The 20,314-nt window shown below is 43.0% G+C and overlaps 1 protein-coding gene across 1 annotated transcript; it reads left to right on the top strand.

Moving 5' to 3' along the window:
• Positions 1 to 690: 690 nt before the first annotated feature.
• On the top strand, positions 691 to 15,125 carry LOC124622248 (prostaglandin reductase 1-like). The gene is made up of 3 exons (XM_047147904.1): positions 691 to 891; positions 6,869 to 7,219; positions 14,543 to 15,125. Exons 1-3 carry the CDS (start codon positions 691 to 693, stop codon positions 14,993 to 14,995), a joined length of 1,005 nt encoding a protein of 334 aa, XP_047003860.1. The 3' UTR covers positions 14,996 to 15,125.
• The last annotated feature ends 5,189 nt before the right edge of the window (positions 15,126 to 20,314 follow it).

The following is a 20,314-nucleotide window of genomic DNA, read 5'->3' as shown; positions in this document are numbered from 1 at the left end:
ATGTTTTGAAGAACAAATTCCTTCCTGCACTGCAACAAAAACGTCCGGGAAGGGCTGCGCGTGTGCTGTTTCACCGAGACAACGCACCCGCACATCGAGCTAACGTTACGCAACAGTTTCTTCGTGATAACAACTTTGAAGTGATGTCTCATGCTCCCTACTCACCTGACCTGGCTCCTAGTGACTTTTGGCTTTTTCCAACAATGAAAGACACTCTCCGTGGCCGCACATTCACCAGCCGTGCTGCCATTGCCTCAGCGATTTTCCAGTGGTCAAAACAGGCTCCTAAAGAAGCCTTCGCCGCTGCCATGAAATCATGGCGTCAGCGTTGTGAAAAATATGTACGTCTGTAGGGCGATTACGTCGAGAAGTAACGCCAGTTTCATCGATTTCCGGTGAATAGTTAATTAGAAAACAAATCGGAGGCCTTAGAACTTGAATGCACCTCGTACATTTGTAGAGAGAACTAGCTATTAATTTACACAACAAACGGATGTGAAATTGCAAGACAGTGGTGGAATTTGCATCTCATCGCCTCTCAGACCCACAGTGATTCAGCACCGTGAGTCTGACGACCTTCCATCTGGGACCCAATACAGATAGCGATGACAACGCGCCACGGTCTCGCGGCGCGGCCGCGTTATATAAGCGGCGTGCAGCGACCGCGCTTGCAGTAGGACACCGGCAGCCATGGTGAAGGCGCGCCAGATCGTGATCGCCCGCGTGTTCCAGGGAGAGCCGCGGCTCCAAGATTTCCGCATCGAGGAGGAGGACCTGCCGGCCCTCCGCGATGGCCAGATACTCGCCGAGGCAGTCTACATCAGCGTCGATCCCTACCAGAGGGCGTACAAGAACATGCACCACGTCGGCAACACCATGATCGGCTCGCAGGTGAAGTTTCTTTCATATGCCTACGTTGCTAACCAATTCTAATTAACTCGCACTAATTACTGTCCTGACAGAAGAACACCATTGCGAATGACAAAATTATTACAGGTACGCCATATTGAAGAACACAAGTCCACACACACACCCTCACAAATAACATCACTGACTTTCCATTGGCACCCCCTGTTTCTGTTCACCACTGATGCAAAAATAAAATAAAAACAATTTGCTCTGCTGAAGTCAATGAATCAATTTACTTTTGGGTAATGACAGATGATAAAACTTTGCAAAAAATGTCGTACATGAACGAGTTCAATTTTTTGAAAGATAAAAGCCTTTTCAGGCGTTTTGACAGACACTCTTATTTCACTTTTATCTTTTTTTTTTTATTACTTGATTTAAGTTTGGAAATTTGTGGTAAGTTCCTATGCGACCAAATTTCTGAGGCCATCGGTCCCTAGGCTTACAAACTACTTAATCTAACTTAAACTAACCTACGCTAAGGACAAACACAAACACCCATGCCCGAGGAAGGACTCGAACCTCCGACGGGGGCAGCGGCGCGAACCGTGGCAAGACGCCCCTGACCACGCGGCAGATTTAAGTTGCTTACAGACGATGTTGAATGAGAATAATATTATCACATGCTTATTTCTAATATGTAACAAAGCTGAAGTAATCAGATAGATACTGAAACTGCTTTGTGAGTTGGTATTAATCTCAAATGATAACATTATGAATAATTAGTTTGTTGGTGTACGCCTTTTTTTATTTACTTGATCATAAAATGATAGACATAAATCTATCGTTAACTGAATGCGATTTTTGCCGTGGTCCTTTAGTTACGATCAATTTTATCTTCTCCTTCTTCTGTCCTTCAAGGCTGAGTCGTTTGTGCCTCATCCGGCTTCACCTTTTACTGCCACCTCTTTCTGGGCCTTCGTACGTCCCTTCTTTCTCTTGGCTGGTACAGCGTGGCCACTCATTCTTTGTTGGTGATGTTAGCATACAGTTTTATTTTGTTCAGTCTTTTCATTAGTGTTATAAATATTTAGTTCGTTCCTAACAACTTCATTTCTTATGTGGTCTTCACTGGGAACAACTCTCACTTCCCTAAAAAAATCTCATTTCTGCTGCTTGTGGTTTGCTTTTATCTCGTTTTTAAGGATCCATGACTCTCTTCCCTACAACAGTACACGATCAATTCATATGTCGTTAAGTAAACCATCAGTCTCACTGTATAAGAAAGTTGCCATTACTGTTTTACTGTAAAAGTCATCTTGTTGTGAACTGCTACTTATCACGCACATTAATTCGACATTTGCAGATGTTTATCGTCTATCAGAAATATCCAAATTCCGTGTGTTTAGAAAAATAGGAATAGCCTGACTTGTATTTACGTTATTCTTGATATCGTTGACAACTGGCAAGTGTGTTATACGATCTTTAGTCAACAGTTACTTTATGTAATACCATTCGCTGTGACTAACTGACACTAGTCCAATCACTCCTTGTCCATCGACATATTTCATAAGCTTTATGTAACAAGACATATTTTATTTCTCTGAACCGACATCTTGCATTTTCCTAGAAGGCGTGTTGTCAACAGAATCATATCACTCTTTTGAATACATAGCAGTTGATAAGAGTATAGCAGCCCTTCGGCTCAAGGTTTAGTTTCTTCTAACTTACACTACAGCTTTCACCCGCTTGTACAAACGCAGAAGAGTATTAACTGATGTGGTATCTACGTATAAAAAGCATTGTTAGATCACTAATTCACCTGAAGACGAATAGAACGACAGGTATCAATGGCCTGGGGGGGAGGGGGGGGATATTTTTGGGTTCTGGAGAAATGTAGGATCATACGAGAAAATTTATCTTGGCAGATAGATTCAAAAATGGCAAAACAATATTTATAGCATTTGCATATTTAGAAAAAAAAAATGACAATTTTGACTGGAATACACTCTTTGGAATTAAAAAATTATCTAAAATAAAATACGGGGAGGGAAATGTATTTAGATTGCACAGTAACCAGACTGCAGCTGCCAAGAAGAATACGAAAAGGAAATCAGTAACTGCCTCTCCATCATATTATTCAGTCAGTACACTGAACAAGCAATGAAGGAAACTCAGGAGAAATTTGGAAAGGAAATTAAAGTTGAAGCAGAACAAATAAAAAACGCTTCAGTTCTCTGACAGCATTGCAGTTCTACCAAACAGTGCAAAAACTTGGAAGGTTATTTGAACAAATGGGTAGTGTCTTCAAAATAAGTTGTAAGATGAATATTAACAATAGCAAAGCAAAGGTAACGAAGTGTGGTGGAATTAAATCAGGCGATGATGAGGGAATTAGATTATGAAACAAGATACTAGAAGTAATAGATGACTTTTACTATTTGGACAGCAAAATAACTTACGATGGCAGAAGTAACGAGAGTATAAAATGCATACTAGCAGTAGCAATGAAATCTTTTCTAAAAATAAGAAATAGGGAGTGGAAACAGTTGTCGGGTGTGAGGTCGAATGTCGTTGTGAATTTCGACAATATTTCATCAAACGCAACCGAATGACACCTTCAGGTGCGACTAATACATTGCTGAGTAATGAATGTTATGACTGTCATAACTCAGCAGTGAGTTCGACGCACCTGCAGATGTCAATCAGCTGCGTCAATGATACATTATGGGTATTTCACCACGACAATCGACCTCTCTTCCGACAACCTTAACTAGTAATCCGTCGGGTAAGCCTCAAGCAACGCAAGAAAAAGGGTGATATCGAGTACAAATTTAAAAGTCTGAATGTCTTAGACGATAGTATTTGCTGGATTGTAGTAGCCTTATCTGTAATCGATTCGTGTAGAATAAACAGAGTAGACATGAACGGAATAGAAGCTTTTATATCCGATGTTACGGAGAATGCTTAACATTAGATGAGTAGACTGGATAACTCATGAAGAGAAACTGAATCGTGTTGAGCAGAAAAAAGTGCATGAGCACAACTTAACTGTAAGATTGGATCATGAGGCATCAAGCAATAGTCAGTTTGGTAATTCGGAGAAGTGTGTTGCTACAAATTGTAGAGGGCGGCCAGTGTTCGGCTATGGAGTTTCATACGGACAAAGCTTGCATTAGGTATGCAGAGATGATGAGACTTAATCAGAAGGTCTAGCAGATACAGACGCATCAAATCAGTCTTTGGAATGAAGACCACGAAACAGCATATCATTAAATATTACCGTGTTGGCAGACTATATTTTACCATACACCACAGTGTGACGTTAATATTACGAATGTAAATCGATGGAAAGTACTGTGTGATAACTATTGAACTGTATGAAATGAAATCGTCATTACTTCTGAACGGTTTGCGTTAGCACGTTCAAACTGTACGGTTGGCCGCAGGGCACCGTGGGAATTAGTACTCAGATGCATGGTTTGGTTTAGCGAAGAAGCCCACTTTCATTTGGATGGGTTCGTCAATAAGGAAAATTGGCGCATTTGGGGAACTGAGAATCCACAATGCGCGATCGAGAAGTCTCTTCACCCTCAACAGGTGACTGTGTGGCGTGCAGTGTCCAGCCATGGAATAATCGGTGCGATATTCCTTGATGGCAAGGTGGCTACCGAACAGTACGTGAAGGCTTTGGAGATGATTTCGTCCCCATTACCCAAAGTGACCCTGATTTAGACAAGATGTGGGTCATGCAAGACAGAGCTCGATCCCATCGAAGAAGGAGAGTGTTTGACGTCCTCGAGGAGCAGTTTGGGGACCGCATTCTGGCTTTGGGGTGTCTAGGGGCCACTGGCATGAGCCTCGATTGGCCGCCATATTCTCCGGATCTGAATACATGCGATTCCTTTTTGTGGGGATATATTAAAGACAAGGTGTATAGCAATAACCCCAAAACTATTGCTGAGCTGAAAACAGCTATTCCAGAGGCCATCGACAAGATCAATGTTCCGACACTTCAGCAGGTCATGCAGAATTTCGCTATTCGTCTGTGCCACATCAACGCCAATGAAGGCAGTCTTATCGAACATGTCATAACCTATATCCGAATATATGTAGTAACGTTTAAATGTTGAATAAGGTGTGTGCACGCTGTAGTTTGTAACTAATTTACGTTTTTTTCATATAGTTCAATAATTCTCACGCTGTAATTCCTTTCTGTTATGCAGTCTGCAGTAGATCTTTCTCGAGCGCTTTGTAGAGAACTTGGGTGGCAAGAAATCAACAAGTTATTGAAAACTCTGAAGAAACTTTCAAACGCCAAGATCGCTAGTAAAGCTGATACAATGTCCGGAACATATAAAATGATCAATAAGTCATGCCTAAGACAGTAACAAATTATCAGTATTTGGCTGTGATTTCAGTTACATTCAGACTGCATGCCACCTGTTTTATAGCATCCACACTATCATGAAACTCGCAGGTTATTATATAAGTCACAAGTAACAACTAAAAGCAAGGTTATTCTACTAAAAGAGGCATTATAACTTTCAACGTCATACGCCATCTGTTGACCGACGTTCGTACTTCGTTCTGAGAGTCTTGTGTCTCAGGCTATCGATGTATAAACTGTCTATGGTCGAAGAAGTGGTCCACGTATTCTAAACACAAACTCGAACTGTAGTGTATGGCAAATTGTGTTATTCTCAACATCCACCATTAATATATTCACACTTGTTTCAATACTAAAAAATTGAAAGCCTGAGGAAGAATACATTTAATCCATACTTGCTATAGACTGATTCGTTGGGGCAAAATTTTCTCTGTGCACAGTCGTGTCCAGTTCTCAAGTAACTTTTGTTTATCGTGTAGTAAAAGTTATGTAGTAGTCCAGTCCATTATCTGAGAAACGTTTTCTGACTTTACCTTGCAGTTTTAGATTTTTTGATGAAAAGTGCGATAAACGTAGCAAATTGGGTGAACGTAAACATCAGGCTACACTGTAGGTCAATCTTTTACCACAACTTTTATTTGCAATTTTCATTCGTTAGCTCCGCCAATTCACAAGCAAACTATCGCCTTCCAACCTAATCCAAACATCAGGCTACGCTAGAGATCAGTCTGTCTCAGTCTGTCATTACAACCAAGATTTTGTGGAGTTCTAATATCACACTCTAGCCTGTCAGCAACAACTGAGGATGAATGGTTCTAAATACGAGCATTAACAATATCATATCACCTAACATTTTGTCTCGTCGGTTATCGAAAACGCTAACGTTAGGTCTAAACAAGTAATCGCCTTTACAAGCGAGAACATATGGCTTCCGTCACGTTGTTACAATCCACCTGGCTAGGTATAACAGTTAGCAACGCACTTGTCAGTGACTGTTAGTCCTTACAAGTTACTAATCACAATGTAATAGGTCAGACGATAGCAACAGGAATATTTTAATGTTGGTGGATTGTGGAGGGATGTGTTTTGGTCTTCAGTCCTGAGACTGGTTTGATGCAGCTCACCATGCTACTCTATCGTGTGCAAGCTTCTTCGTCTCCCAGTACCTACTGCAACCTACATCCTCCTGAATCTGCTTAGTGTATTCATCTCTTGGTGTCACTCTACGATATTTACCCTCCACGCTACCCTCCAATACTAAATTGGTGATCCCTTGATGCCTCAGAACATGTCCTACCAACCGATCCCGCCTTCTAGTCAAGTTGTGCCACAAACTCCTCTTCTCCCCAATTCTATTCAATACCTCCTCATTAGTTATGTGATCTACCCATCTAATCTTCAGCATTCTTGTGTAGCACCACATTTCGAAATCTTCTATTCTCTTCTTGTCTAAACTATTTATCGTCCACGTTTCACATCCATTGTGGAGGGATACAGGTTGTGAATTCGCAAAACTGTGACAAAACACTACTAAAAACACCAGTTATTGCAATTAACAGAAATCACTGTTTTCAGGAAGTCACAGTTTACGCTGTCTCTAAAGAGAAGTGTGCTAACCTCTGCCCACAGGTGGCCCGCATCGTGGAGAGCCGTGCGGCGGGCTTCCCCGTGGGGCGGTACGTGGTCGGCTACTGGGGGTGGCGCGACCGCACCGTGGCCGACGTGGGGCCGGATGCGCCCTACTTCATGTCTCCGGTCATGCTGGTGCCAGACCTGGGGGAGCTGCCCCTCTCCCTCTCTCTGGGGGTGCTGGGCATGCCCGGAATCACGGCCTACTTTGGACTGCTGGAGATCTGCAAGCCTAAGGAGGGAGAGGTCGCCGTAGTCAGTGGGGCAGCAGGTGCTGTGGGGTCCATAGTCGGGCAGATAGCGCGCCTCAAGGGGTGCAAAGTAATTGGCTTCGCGGGATCAGACGCTAAGGTAAGACACCGCTTCCATTTGGGATTCCTGCACATATGACGCTGTGGTGTGCTTTCTGTAAGACCTTCAGTACACACACCATCAGATCATTTGACCTGTCGCTGTAACGAAGTAGGCGAGTGTCAGCAATATGTCTCGTGGTCTTATCGTGGCGTGTTTATCTTCTGCCGTTAGGTCAGACGATAGAAATGCCACTTGCACGCTTAGAGTAGCAGATTGACGGTGACCAACCTAAAACAGAACTTGATTAATTTTCACACACATTTATTAAAATAATAACAAACATAAAAATTACTTAACTTGGTTCTGGATGCTATTTACAATTGACAATCTGAAGTTCCTTTGGTATTGGTACGTTAGTCTTATTCTCACATATATCTCTGATACTTGACAAAAGTGTGTATACATTTATCTTCATGGCTATGTACAGTAATATGGTAATCTTATTAGGCGCAGACTGAAACTTGACTACAGACTGGTACAGATAAATGTAGACTGGTACAGACTAGTGCAGACTGGTACATATTGGTGCAGACAAATGTAGACTGACTAATCGGAGTCTGTACACTCGTTATAATACCACGTGCATTCATGTATCACTGCGGGAGTGTGATCCGCGAGTAGAAAAAGTTCTACTTTAGCAGCAATCTCATTGGCTGCGTTACATATTAATACACAGATCTGCGGAAGCAGAATTTGGTCCGTCTCTATGGCAGCGCCATCTCGTAGTGCGGAGATGGACGAGCACTGCGCCTGCGCTGTTGTGCTTAGCGGGGCGCGCTCTAGTGGGAAAGTTGTGTATGCGCTGACTACGTGGAACTATGTACACAACAGACGCAGGTGAGGTCAGTGCAGCATAATCTCATCAGATCAGTGACACTTGTTCGTATGTACTGCTGAGTTTTCCTCAAAATCCTTACATTCTTCAGACATAGGAAGGCTGCCCAGAAAGTAATGCATCCCATTTTTATCTCAGCTGAAAACAATGCTACGAATGGGAAACTTTACGTATGTATTATTTGAAGTCTCCTGAGTGAGCGCGCCAAGTATCTGTCACTTCCGACAGATAGCGTAGCAGCAGGACAGTTTCAAAGTGGCGTCTGAGGGTGACACACGTTACAAGCAACGTGCCGCCATTGAATTTCTCACTGTAGAGGAGAAACAGTGGGGAATACTCACAAACACTTGTGCAAAGTCTATGCAGCATCTGCTGTCGACAGGAGTGCAGTTAGTAGCTGGGCACGGAGGGTGAGGTCATCAGAAGGTGGTTCGGTGGAGCTCGACGATTTGCAGCGGTCGGGGAGACCATCCACGGCTGTCACACCTGACATGTTGCAGCGAGCTGATGTAGTCATTCACGAGGACAAATGGACAAATGGTTCAAATGGCTCTGACCACTATGGGACTCAACATCTGAGGTCATCAGTCCCCTAGAACCTAGAACTACTTAAACCTAACTAACCTGAGGACACCACACACATCCATGCCCGAGGCAGGATTCGAACCTGCGACCGTAGCAGTCGCGTGGTTCCAGACTGAAGCGCCTAGAACCGCTCGGCCACACCGGCCGGCTTCACGAGGACAGACGCATTACGACTCGACAGTTGGCGCTGCATCTGTCAATCAGCAAAGGAAGTGTGGATGCAATTATCCGCATTTTTGGATATTCAAAAGCGTGTGCAAGATGGGTCATGCGGTGTCTAACGGTGGATCACAAATCGTACGGAAAAAAACATTTTGTCTTGATTTGCTGCAACGTTTTGAAGCTGAGGGGGAGGCCTTCTTGTCCCAGATTGTGACAGGTGATGAAACCTTTGTTCACCATCTTGAGCCCAAAACAAAACGACAGTCGATGGAATTGCGCCGTTTTCTTTCCCCGCAGAAGAAAAAATTCGAAGCACCTGCTTCCGCCAGTAAGATCATGATCATCGTGTTCTGGGGCTGTTAAGGTGTGATTCTCACTGATATGATACCAAGAGGCGGTACCATTAATTCAGGAGCATATGTCAACACATTAACAAAACTGAAGACGCGCTTCCGGCGACTTAGGCGCCACAACAATCCAGCAAATGTTTTGCTGCAACACGATAACGCTCGGCCCCACACAAGTATGAGGACTGCTGAACGCATCGCAGAACAGGGTTGGACAGTGATACTCCATCAACCCTACAGCCCTGACCTACCCCCTCGGGCTTAACACTTGCTTGGGCCAATAAAAGATGCCATTCGTGGAAGACACTTTGAGGACAATGAGGAGGTGATTCACACAGCGAAGCACTGGCTCCGTCACCAGGGCAAGGACTGGTACCGACAGGACGTTTTGCGCTGGAGGAAGACCATAGAACGGGATGGAGATTACGTGAAAAAATAGGGTATGTAGATAAAACACCACTCTTTCGTGCGTGTAATTCTCATTATGTCCAATAAAGAATTATTGAAGAAAAAAATGGGGTGCATTAATGTCTGGCAACCCTCGTACAAAGTGTAGATAGAGACATGTGCATTACCTGGTCAAACGTATTCGGACACCTCTATGTAATGGGAAATTGACGACTAAATGTCGCTAGAGGCAGACGTGCCAGTATAAAAGGAAGTGGGGAGAGAAGCAGCGACAGTAGGATTTATCAGTCGGGAGAGCTCTGTTACTTCGAATTTGAAGTCGAAAAGCGATGGAACAGCCACAGTAAACCGAGACCAGGCAGGGCTCACACACTGAGAGCCAGGTACCATCGAATATTGCGGAATGTGGTTATAAAAATCGCGTGAAATCAGCGATAGATTTCACTCGTCAGTTCCAAAGTGCTACCAGCAGTACGGCCAGCACATTGGTTGTGCACAGGGAGTTAACAAACATGGGGTACAGTGATCGAGCAGCTGCTTATAGGCCACACGTTTCTGCAGTCAGTACAAAGCGACGCTTGGAGAGCTGTAAACAACATCACTGGATAGTGGATGAAACTGATGATTTGGAGTAATGAATCACACTATACCTTGTGACAATTCCGTGGGAAGTTTCCAGTTTGCTGGATGCCTGGAGAACATTCCTGTGATCAGCTATTACCAACAGTAAAATGCGGAGGAAGTGATTTTATGCTACTGGCGTGTTTGTCATGGTTATGGAGTGGTCCCCTTACTGGGTTTAAGAAAACACTAAATGCGGAAGGATATGAACACATTCTGCAATATTGCATACTGTGTACAGTAGAGGTACAGTTTGGAGACGATGAATGTTGTATCAGCGTGACACTACACTCTGCCACAAAGCAGCGTCCGTGAGCCCATGGTTTGTGTACAATAACGTTCTTAAAATTGACTAGCCTACCCAGAGCCCCTATCTGAGCTTAGTGAATCACCGTTAGGACGTCGACTTCGCACCAGATCCCACTGTCCAACTTCACTATCTTCTTTCGTTACTAGGAGGACTTCTCGCAAAAACTGGGGCCTAAGCCCCAGGGGTATGCACTGGAAATACACCACAGTGGTTAGACCTAGGTTTTCATATGGGGCCATAGTGGGGTGAAAGAAGGTAGAACAGCGGGTCGCTGCTAAAGAGCTTGCTAAGGTGCAGAGATTGACCTGCTTAGCCATGTTGTTGTTGTGGTCTATGTTATTTGTTAAGAAGAAAATACTCATGTATATGAACCATGTTGTTGTTGTTGTGGTCTTCAGTCCTGAGACTGGTTTTATGCAGCTCTCCATGCTACTCTATCCTGTGCAAGCTTCTTCATCTCCCAGTACCTACTGCAGCCTACATCCATCTCAATCTGCTTAGTGTATTCATCTCTTGGTCTCCCTCTACGATTTTTACCCTCCACGCTACCCTCCAATACTAAATTGGTGATCCCTCGATGCCTCAGAACATGTCCTACCAACTGATCCAGTCTTCTAGTCAAGTTGTGCCACAAACTTCTCTTCTCCCCAATTCTGTTCAATACCTCCTCATTAGTTATGTGATCTACCCACCTAATCTTCAACATTCTTCTGTAGCACCACATTTCGAAAGCTTCTATTCTCATCTTGTCCAAACTATTTATCGTCCATGTTTCACTTTCATACATGGCTACACTCGATACAAATACTTTCAGAAACAACTTCCTGACATTTAAATCTATACTCGATGTTAACAAATTTCTCTTCTTCAGAAACGCTTTCCTTGCCATTGCCAGTCTACATTTTATATCATCTCTACTTCGACCATCATCAGTTGATTTGCTCCCCAAATAGAAAAACTCCTTCACTACTTTAAGTGCCTCATTTCCTAATCTAACTCCCTCAGCATCGCCCTACTTAATTCTACATCTATTCAGACAGCCAGGCAGCCCTGAAATCATTGGCAGCTCCTGCAACAAGATCTAAGATTGTTGCAGATTGCCACAGGGCTCTGGTGGAGCTAGGGGGAAGCAATAGGGTGAACCTAGTGTGGGTCCCTGGCCACTCAGGGACCTGTGGCAATGAACAAGCCGATAGATTGGGTAGGTAGGGGGCAACAACTCCATTTATTGGACCGGAACCTGTCTTGACAATCATCAAGGCTATGATCAAATTAGAACTACTGAACTGGCTTAGGAAACAGCATGTAGGATATTGGACCATGGTTCATAAACAAAAACATGGTAAGGTAATGATGCCCAAGCCATGTTTTAAAAGAAGCTCTGTAATCCTGGGATTGAACAGGAAAGAGATCAAACTCATGACTGGACTGATGATCGGCCATGGGAACTTCAAAAAACACCTACACACAATGGGTATAATGGAAGAGGACCCTAAATGAAGGATCTGTGATGAGGGTGAGGAAACTGCATCACACCTAATCTTTGAATGCATGGCATTGGAGAGTAAAAGATACAGAATCTTCGGGACAACTAGACTTGAAGAAATTGTGTCTAACAAAAAACTGGTAGAGGGACTCTTTGCACTATTTAAGGGCACTGGTTGGCTTTACTAGATAGACAGGGAGCGATACCGCACGATAAACCTAGTTTCGGTGCGGGCAGTGGCGGGTTAGACCTAAGCTGTTTTAGCTCTCCTGTTAAAATCAATCAATCAATCTTCTTTCGTTTCGGTTCTTGAGGAAGAATGGGATGGCGTTTCTTCACAAATACACACCTCACTAAAAGTGTCCCTAGGAGGTTTCAAGCTGTCATAAAGGCGAAGGGCGGACACCTCCCATATTAATGTCCATTAATAGGTATCTGGATGCTTTTGATCAGATGTTTAATGTCGCACCTCCATTCAACGAGATTATGTTGGCTATCTTCAAAAAATTGTATGATGTGTCACTCGCACAAAAGCATATTGTTTGGTTGGCCGGTATAAAGAGAGCTTGAGAGATGAAGTGTCATATTTGTATTACTATCGGTGAATATACATATGAAAAATAAGAAAAAGAGAATGAAACTGGGCGTGCGTTCACAGCCTCCACTCTTCTCTGGAGACGTCTCAAGGATAGATGTTGATGAGCAGTACTCACGTGTCTTCACTCCGTACTGTACTGATGAACCATAAACCGTTTGCACTCAGTCTCTCAAGCACAACAGCTAATTTTAAAGCTCGAAATCTCATTCTTCACGAATATTCTAACCACGTACTATCTGGTCGAGTCTTGGCGCATTATCATTGTTTCAAGGCCACAGTGTAACACTGACCCGCTAAGGACAGTAGAAAAAAATGACTAGTTATGTTTCATTAACGATAATTACGTAAGTAAATTCAGAAAAATTACACTCTGTGGTTGTTTCAAAACCCCGACAGACAGTTCATTGTACGTACTCATCGCAGGCTTGACTTATGTCACAGTACTCGCACTTCTGCTGTGTCTGTGTGTTCTTGCACTGCAAACGTCTACTGTAAACGGGAGATCTTATGTTTATTACTGTCTTTCTTTGAAATTAAAATATCGACAAAAATATACAAAATAGAAATGTAATACAGAACGGGGAAGCATGCAGCGACGCAACATTTTTTCCACATTAATGATCTGATCTCATCGCCACCTATACGAAATTTTTGGGGGTAATATAAACAAAAGTGGTTAGTTACAAGGATGTACCGGAATCTGTTGTTAGCTATTGAATAGAGCGTCGAGTAACAAATCCAGAAGTTGTCATCTTGAGGTTGAAGCTCTTCTGTCTGTGTTCGTTTACAAACAAATAATAGATGTATACAGAGCTCTCTATAATGAAAGTGTGTTCCCCGCCCTCAAAGAACTATCGGACAACACCGACCTATAAGCTCCCCCTCCCCCCCCCCTTTCCCTTACACACACATCTTTTTAAAGAAAATACATAGAAATAAATGAAAATAAAATAAATAATTAGATAAAAAAGTAAGTAAATAGATAAAACCCACACCCATTCACACACACAAAAACACACACACACACACACACACACACACACACACACATATATGCATGCACGCACACAAATCTTCCAAATAGAATTTGTTAATGTTAGGTCTACCATAACATCCCAGGCGTAAAATTTCGAAGTAAATAACTTTTCCACATTAAGATCTATCTGGTGGCAAAAGACATGCCGCGAAAGAAAACAAGTGCAATAAAAAAAACATAAAAACCCAGGAAAACCACTGCATATAAATAGTAAATACTGTCTTCAAAACCCAAATTTATATGTTTACAAGTACATAGTAAAGAGCAATTTTTCCTGTTTAATAGAAATAAAATAAAGGCCCACTGATGATTCTCAATATTCAGCGAAACATATGTGGTAAACAGGAGAAAAGGTAAAACTGGGTGTTTGTGAAGGTGGACCTCCTCCAAAAACTAATCTATTCAGAAGTTAATGAAGGAAGAATGTAGTTGAAACAATAAGACACTAAACAACGCAGTTTTACCATTCCAGTAAAAATGAAAGGCAAGGCAAAAATTATTGTATGATAAACATATGCCACCATAATCAGATATCTATTAAAGCTGCAGAGGAGAAGTGCTAATTATGACCTATTTGTAGCAAAAATTGTGTCGTTCATCTGGAATGATTTGGGAAAACGAGTGAAAATCCGAATCAGGAGCCGGCCGAAGTGGCCGTGCGGTTAAAGGAGCTGCAGTCTGGAACCGCAAGACCGCTATGGTCGCAGGTTCGAATCCTGCCTCGGGCATGGATGTTTGTGATGTCCTTAGGTTAGTTAGGTTTAACTAGTTCTAAGTTCTAGGGGACTAATGACCTCAGCAGTTGAGTCCCATAGTGCTCAGAGCCAGCCAGCCGAATCAGGAGTGGATGTCATTATAGTAATTAGCTGTAACTTATTTACACAATGTGAAAACGTCCTCTTGTAGCGATATAACTGGCCTCTCTTCCGCAGGTGAAGTGGCTGAGAGAGGAGTTGGGATTCCATCACGCATTTAACTACAAGACGAATGACGTCACAGAGGCGCTGAAGCAGGCGGCACCTGACGGCGTCGACGTGTACTTCGACAACGTGGGCGGCGAGATGAGCAGCGCAATCATCAACAGCATGCGAGAGTACGGTCGCATCTCCGTGTGCGGCGCGATATCTGGATACAACGAGTCTAATCTCCCGAAGGCTACCATCATCCAGCACGCAGCCATATTCAAGCAGCTCCGCATGGAGGGATTCATGTACATCCGATGGCACGACCGCTGGGGAGAGGGCATCGGACAGCTGATGCAGTGGATCAGGGAGGGGAAAATCAAGTACCACGAGACTGTTACCGACGGCTTCCAGAACACTCCCAAAGCCTTTGTTGGCATGCTGCAAGGAGAGAACCTAGGGAAAGCTGTTGTTAAAGTCTGAAGCGTGAAGCATACTTCCGTACTAGATTTGGGCGCATGAGCAGGGCCAAAGACAATTTGTTACAGTATTTTGTGCAGTGAATTACAAAAGGTAGCTGGATGACTGGGACAGAATATTCTTTCAGAATTTGTTTGTGTTTTCACTTTTGTAAACTAAAAAGAAATAAATTTTATAGAAAACCTTTTGTGTGTTGCGTCCATTATTCACCTCCACAGTCAGATTATATGTCCCAGCACGTAGTTGTCGCAAAAACAACATAACTTAAGTGCTACACACCAACAACTATAAGAGCATGAAACGATAGAAAATATTCATGTAGCTGGTTAATGTTTGTGTTCTTAAGTAATAGAACCCAAATATGAAATCCTCGACAGAGAGTGTTCATCAGAGACAAGGGTACCGTCAGGAGTGCCCCAGGGTAGTGTGATAGGACTGTTATTATTTTCTATACACATAAGTGATGTGGCGGACAGGGTGGGGAGCAATTTACAGTTGTTTGCTGATTATACAGTGTGTAAGGTAAGTTGTCGTGGTCGAAACACTATAGAATGAAACAAGATGACTTACAAAAAATTTCTACTTGGTGTGATGAATGGCAGCTAGCTCTGAATGTAGATAAATGTAAGTTAATACGAAGGAGTAGGAAGAACAAACCTGTAATGTTCGGATGCAGCGTTAGCAGTGTCCATCTTGACACTGTGACATCTTTTAAATACCTGGGCGTAACTTGCAAAGCGATATGAAATGGAACGCACATATGAGGATTGTGGTAGGAAAGGATAATGGTCGACTTCAGTTTACTGGGAAAATTATGGTACAGTGCTAATGCGACCTATTCTATAGAACTGCTAGCGTGTTTGGGATCCCCACCAGGCCGGATCAAAGTCAGGCCGCTAGATGTGTTACTGTGGGCTCGAACAACAGGCAAGTTCTGTGGATGTGCTTTGGGAAGTCAAGTCGAAATCCCTGGAGGGAAGGCGACGTTCTTTTCGGGGAACACTATTGAAAAAATTTAGAGAACCGGTATTTGAAGCTGTATGAATGCAGAGTCTCGCGGTGATAACATTGAATAAAATGTTCTCGGGTTTCCAACCGTGTCAATTGCTTAAAACTACACAAGCTTTCGGCCAAGCACTCCTTGGCCATTGTCAAGTGTTATGACTGCCAGTGGGCTGTTGGTGTGCCCTTATATACGCTAGCTGCCGGCTGTGACGTCACTGGTGCCCATGAAATTGCCATATATGTGCATGTTTTGAGTCAGCGTTCGATGTGCCCTCTTCAAGAGCGCGATCGCTGGATCCCACGCAGTGCTGAGCTGCAAGCCACCGTCTCTATACAGGGTGTTTGTGGTAATTTTTATTTCAGTAGCTTCATTTATTAAACTGTCCCAGAAGCCGTTAGTGCGAGCCACGACAGAGGTATCGCCAAATTTTATGTGGTGACCGTTTTTTAACGCATGCTCAGCTAACGCAGATTTCTCTGGATAGCGTAGGCGATAATACCTCTCTTGTTCTTTCCTGCGTTGTTCCACAGTGCGCACTGTTTGTCCGATGTACTTCTGGCCACACTCACAAGGTATTCCGTAGACTCCAGGTGTTCTGAGACCTACAGCGCCTTTAACTGGTCTCAGTAATTGGCTGATTTTCGTTGGAGGCCTGAAGATTGATTTGATCTCCCACCACGTACAATATTTAAGCGTGAATAGTAAAATTAAAAAGAATTAATTTTTTTATTAGTTAGAACCCTCGTCGCCGTATATAAATGGAAAAAAAACGTTTCTACAGCGAATATTATAATAGTGTTAATTATGTTTAAAAAATACATGAAAGAGTCATTTTAATGCAAAGGATATTTTTATATGGTCAAACATTTGTTTTGTGTTGCATTGTTGTTTGTTTGAGGCACTTCTTGAGCGGGGCAGGGCACTTAGATTTAAGGGGAGCCTAGGAGTAGATGAAGTCACGAGTCATCGGATGTTTAAACATGTTTGGAAAAAGATTGAGTATGAATTAAACCTCCGCTCAGAATGCACATCTGTAGACAGTTACGTAATAAATCTTCATGCTCATACGAATTAGTTAGCTATTTCAAGAGTGTAAACAGGAGAACGATTATTAAGTGACACATCAACATTTAAACCTATACCAATGTTTTCATGGTTTTACCATCCGGAACCTTTCCGGCCTACAGGTCAATAGGAGGGGAAGGGAAGCAGCGCGGAGTGGCCGTGCGGTTTGAGGCGCCATGTCACGGATTGCGCGGCCCCTACCGCGGACGTTCGGGTCCTCCCGCATGGGTGTGTGTGGTGTAAGATAGTTTAAGCAATGTGTAAGTCTGGGGACCGATGACCTCAGCAGTTTGGTCCCCAAGGAATTCACATACGTTTCAATTTTTTATTTATTTATTTTTTTGTCGGGAAGGGAAGGAATTAGTGGGGATTTACTATAGATGTTTGCATTACTTCTCTACATAATCCCCAGTCAGATTTAAGGATTTATCATATCTCTTCATGAGTTACTTAACTCCCCCTGAATATAATTCTATCACATGAGTGTTAACCCAACGAGCACAGAACTATTAGTACCAAATTACTTACAATCCGAGAAACATGCAAGTAGTTGTCCAACAAATGATACATCCTGAAAAGACGGTTACCACGAATTGTTTGGATAGTTTTCCTCATCATTTCGTTGGTCACGGAAAACGGACGATCACTTTTGGAAGCAACTTATTTTTTCAACCTCGTGTTCGTCAATGTGAAGTTCGTAACTATGTGAAAATTTATTTTTAAAGGGAAATTTGAGAATCTCGCTACACGATGCAAGATACACACTAGCCCGTACATCAAACAATTGGTCTGTGAGAGGGCAATCCGTTTTCAATGAAATTTACATACGCTATCTCAGTGCAAAACAAAATTACTCATTTAAAAATGTTGGCCCTAAATATTACTAATCTTTATCGTTAGTCTTACAAAAAATCACTGCACCGGTACTGTTATTGTAATTAAACAGCAAATGAACATAAAAATTAACGCATCTGACTTTCTGATAAAAGTGCATGAAAATTCACAAAATCTTTTACTGGTGCAAAACTTCTGAAGTGATACTGATATTATTTTCACAAATACACTCTGCCAAACACCGTGCCTTACATTCGAACATGAACTTTGGTGGTACTTAAATTTATTGGCCTACCTGTGGGCACTGAACGCTCATCTGCTCCGCAACTTGTTGCTACCAGGAATAGTGATGTGACTGTTAAAAATCAAATTTAATTAATCGTACTTGCTATGTGCAGTGCAAGATAGTATATTACCATTTTTCATAACCGCTAGTCAGTGCACAGTTCGCAATGTGCAATGCGATTGAGGAAGTAAATGAAAATGGTTCAAATGGCTCTGAGCACTATGGGACTTAACATCTGTGGTTATCAGTCCCCTAGAACTTAGAAGTACTTAAATCTAACTAACCTAAGGACATCACACACATCCATGCCCGAGGCAGGATTCGAACCTGCGACCGTAGCGGTCGCTTGGTTCCAGACTGTAGCGCCTAGAACCGCACGGCCACTCAGGCCGGCTGAGGATGACACGGCGGCCGGTCGGTACTGTTGGGCCTTCTTGGACTGTTCAGGCGGAGTTTCTTTTGTATATGATCGAAAATTCATTTTAGAGGATCGTTAATGTAGCTTGCAATAAATTGTGTATATTACGTTCTCCCCAGTGGTTTTCAGGAGTTCGTATTACTATAATACTCGTGCAAACGATGTAAGGACAATGTGTTACTTGCACTTTTCTCAGCGGATAGAATAGTTCATCACCTTGCAGGGGAGCGTCTGGGATATTATTATTTCTTCTTATGGTACTGCGGATGATAAACTTTCAACCCTGCTGAAGGGCATATGTAATGTGCGACGCTGACAGCCTATAGGATGAACTGGTACCCTTCGAAAACGTACTCAGTGAAAATGGAGGCATTAACCGTCAAATTTATAGGATTCTACAAGCGAGAACGTCAGACCAACCAAAGAAAAAGCAAGAAGAAAGAGATGGAAAAATCTACGGCTTTTCTGCCGTTTGTGGGAAATGTTTTTACCCAAACTGCCAGAATAATGATAAAGTACATAAAGTACGTGTGATCTTCTTGCCACGGGCCAAGACAGCATCTCTTCTGAGATCTGTGAAAAATGGTCTACTTTCAATAAAAGCGGGCAAAAATAAAATTCGTTGTCGTTGTGGTAAGAGGTACGCAGGACAAACAATACGCATAACGGGAGAGCGGTGCACAGGTCAACAGCGACACACCAGCGTTCTGCAGCGGCTCAACGTTGTACTCGCACTGGCCATTCAGTGGACTACGGGGACGTAGAGGTACAGGCCACAGCCTCATCCTATCGGTACTCAGTAGTTCAGGAAGCTGCGCAAACACGATTAGCAGACAGCCTACTCAACCGAGAGGAGAGTTCCCAGTTCGACAAATCATGGAAACCCTTTATTTCACGTCTGCGCCGCTGGAGGAATATAGTTCTGAGTCTCTACTGCCAGGCATTCCAACAAATGCAGTCCATTTTAATAATCATGCTCATCATTAGTGAGCTCTATGAATTTGCTGACTCTACTTTATTTCACTCTTACTAGGGTACCGCGCCAATTCGTCACCACCGATTTCTACTGAATTCGGTGCACATTCAGGGCTAGGCTAGGAATGAAAGTGACAGAAGTGGACGTTCCAGATTGTCACGCGCTTGGAAAAAATAGAATTTTTACGCGGGTCGGGCGAGACATGAGCCCTTTGTGTTAGCGTAGTTTTCAGGGGGCAGTTGGAGCAGCGGGAAGAGTACAGAACGGCAATCTGACGATCCTGGCATCGATTCCCTGTCCGGTAACTACTTTTTATTTTCAATTTCTACGTTACTTACACCGGAAGCAAATCGAGATAACGCTCAGTATAGTGTATTTGATGTGATGAAACCCTACGCGCAGGAGAACCAATTTCTTCTATTGAATGACTCGTGGGGAGGGCATCAAACTCACAATTATACGACGAGGATTTGCGAAAAGTAATTCCCCACCCCCCTTCTCCTCCAAATGGACTCTGCTAGAGCCACCCTGCGATGTCCAATTTTATCGTCTGCTAAAACATTTGACCAAAGAGCATCAAAACTGCTCTATCTCGTCCAGAGAAAAAAAATCACGTCCTGAGCAGACTGCTTCAAAATACATTCCGCTGTACGTCACTAGCTAATCTCAAGAATATTTGGCGAAATGATGCGCTATGTGTGGTTTGCCGACGAACTACGCGATGAGAGACAACCTTT

Source organism: Schistocerca americana, chromosome 7 (genome assembly GCF_021461395.2).
Source record: "Schistocerca americana isolate TAMUIC-IGC-003095 chromosome 7, iqSchAmer2.1, whole genome shotgun sequence".
Taxonomy (NCBI): domain Eukaryota; kingdom Metazoa; phylum Arthropoda; class Insecta; order Orthoptera; family Acrididae; genus Schistocerca; species Schistocerca americana.
This window is presented reverse-complemented; position numbering and strand designations above follow the sequence as displayed.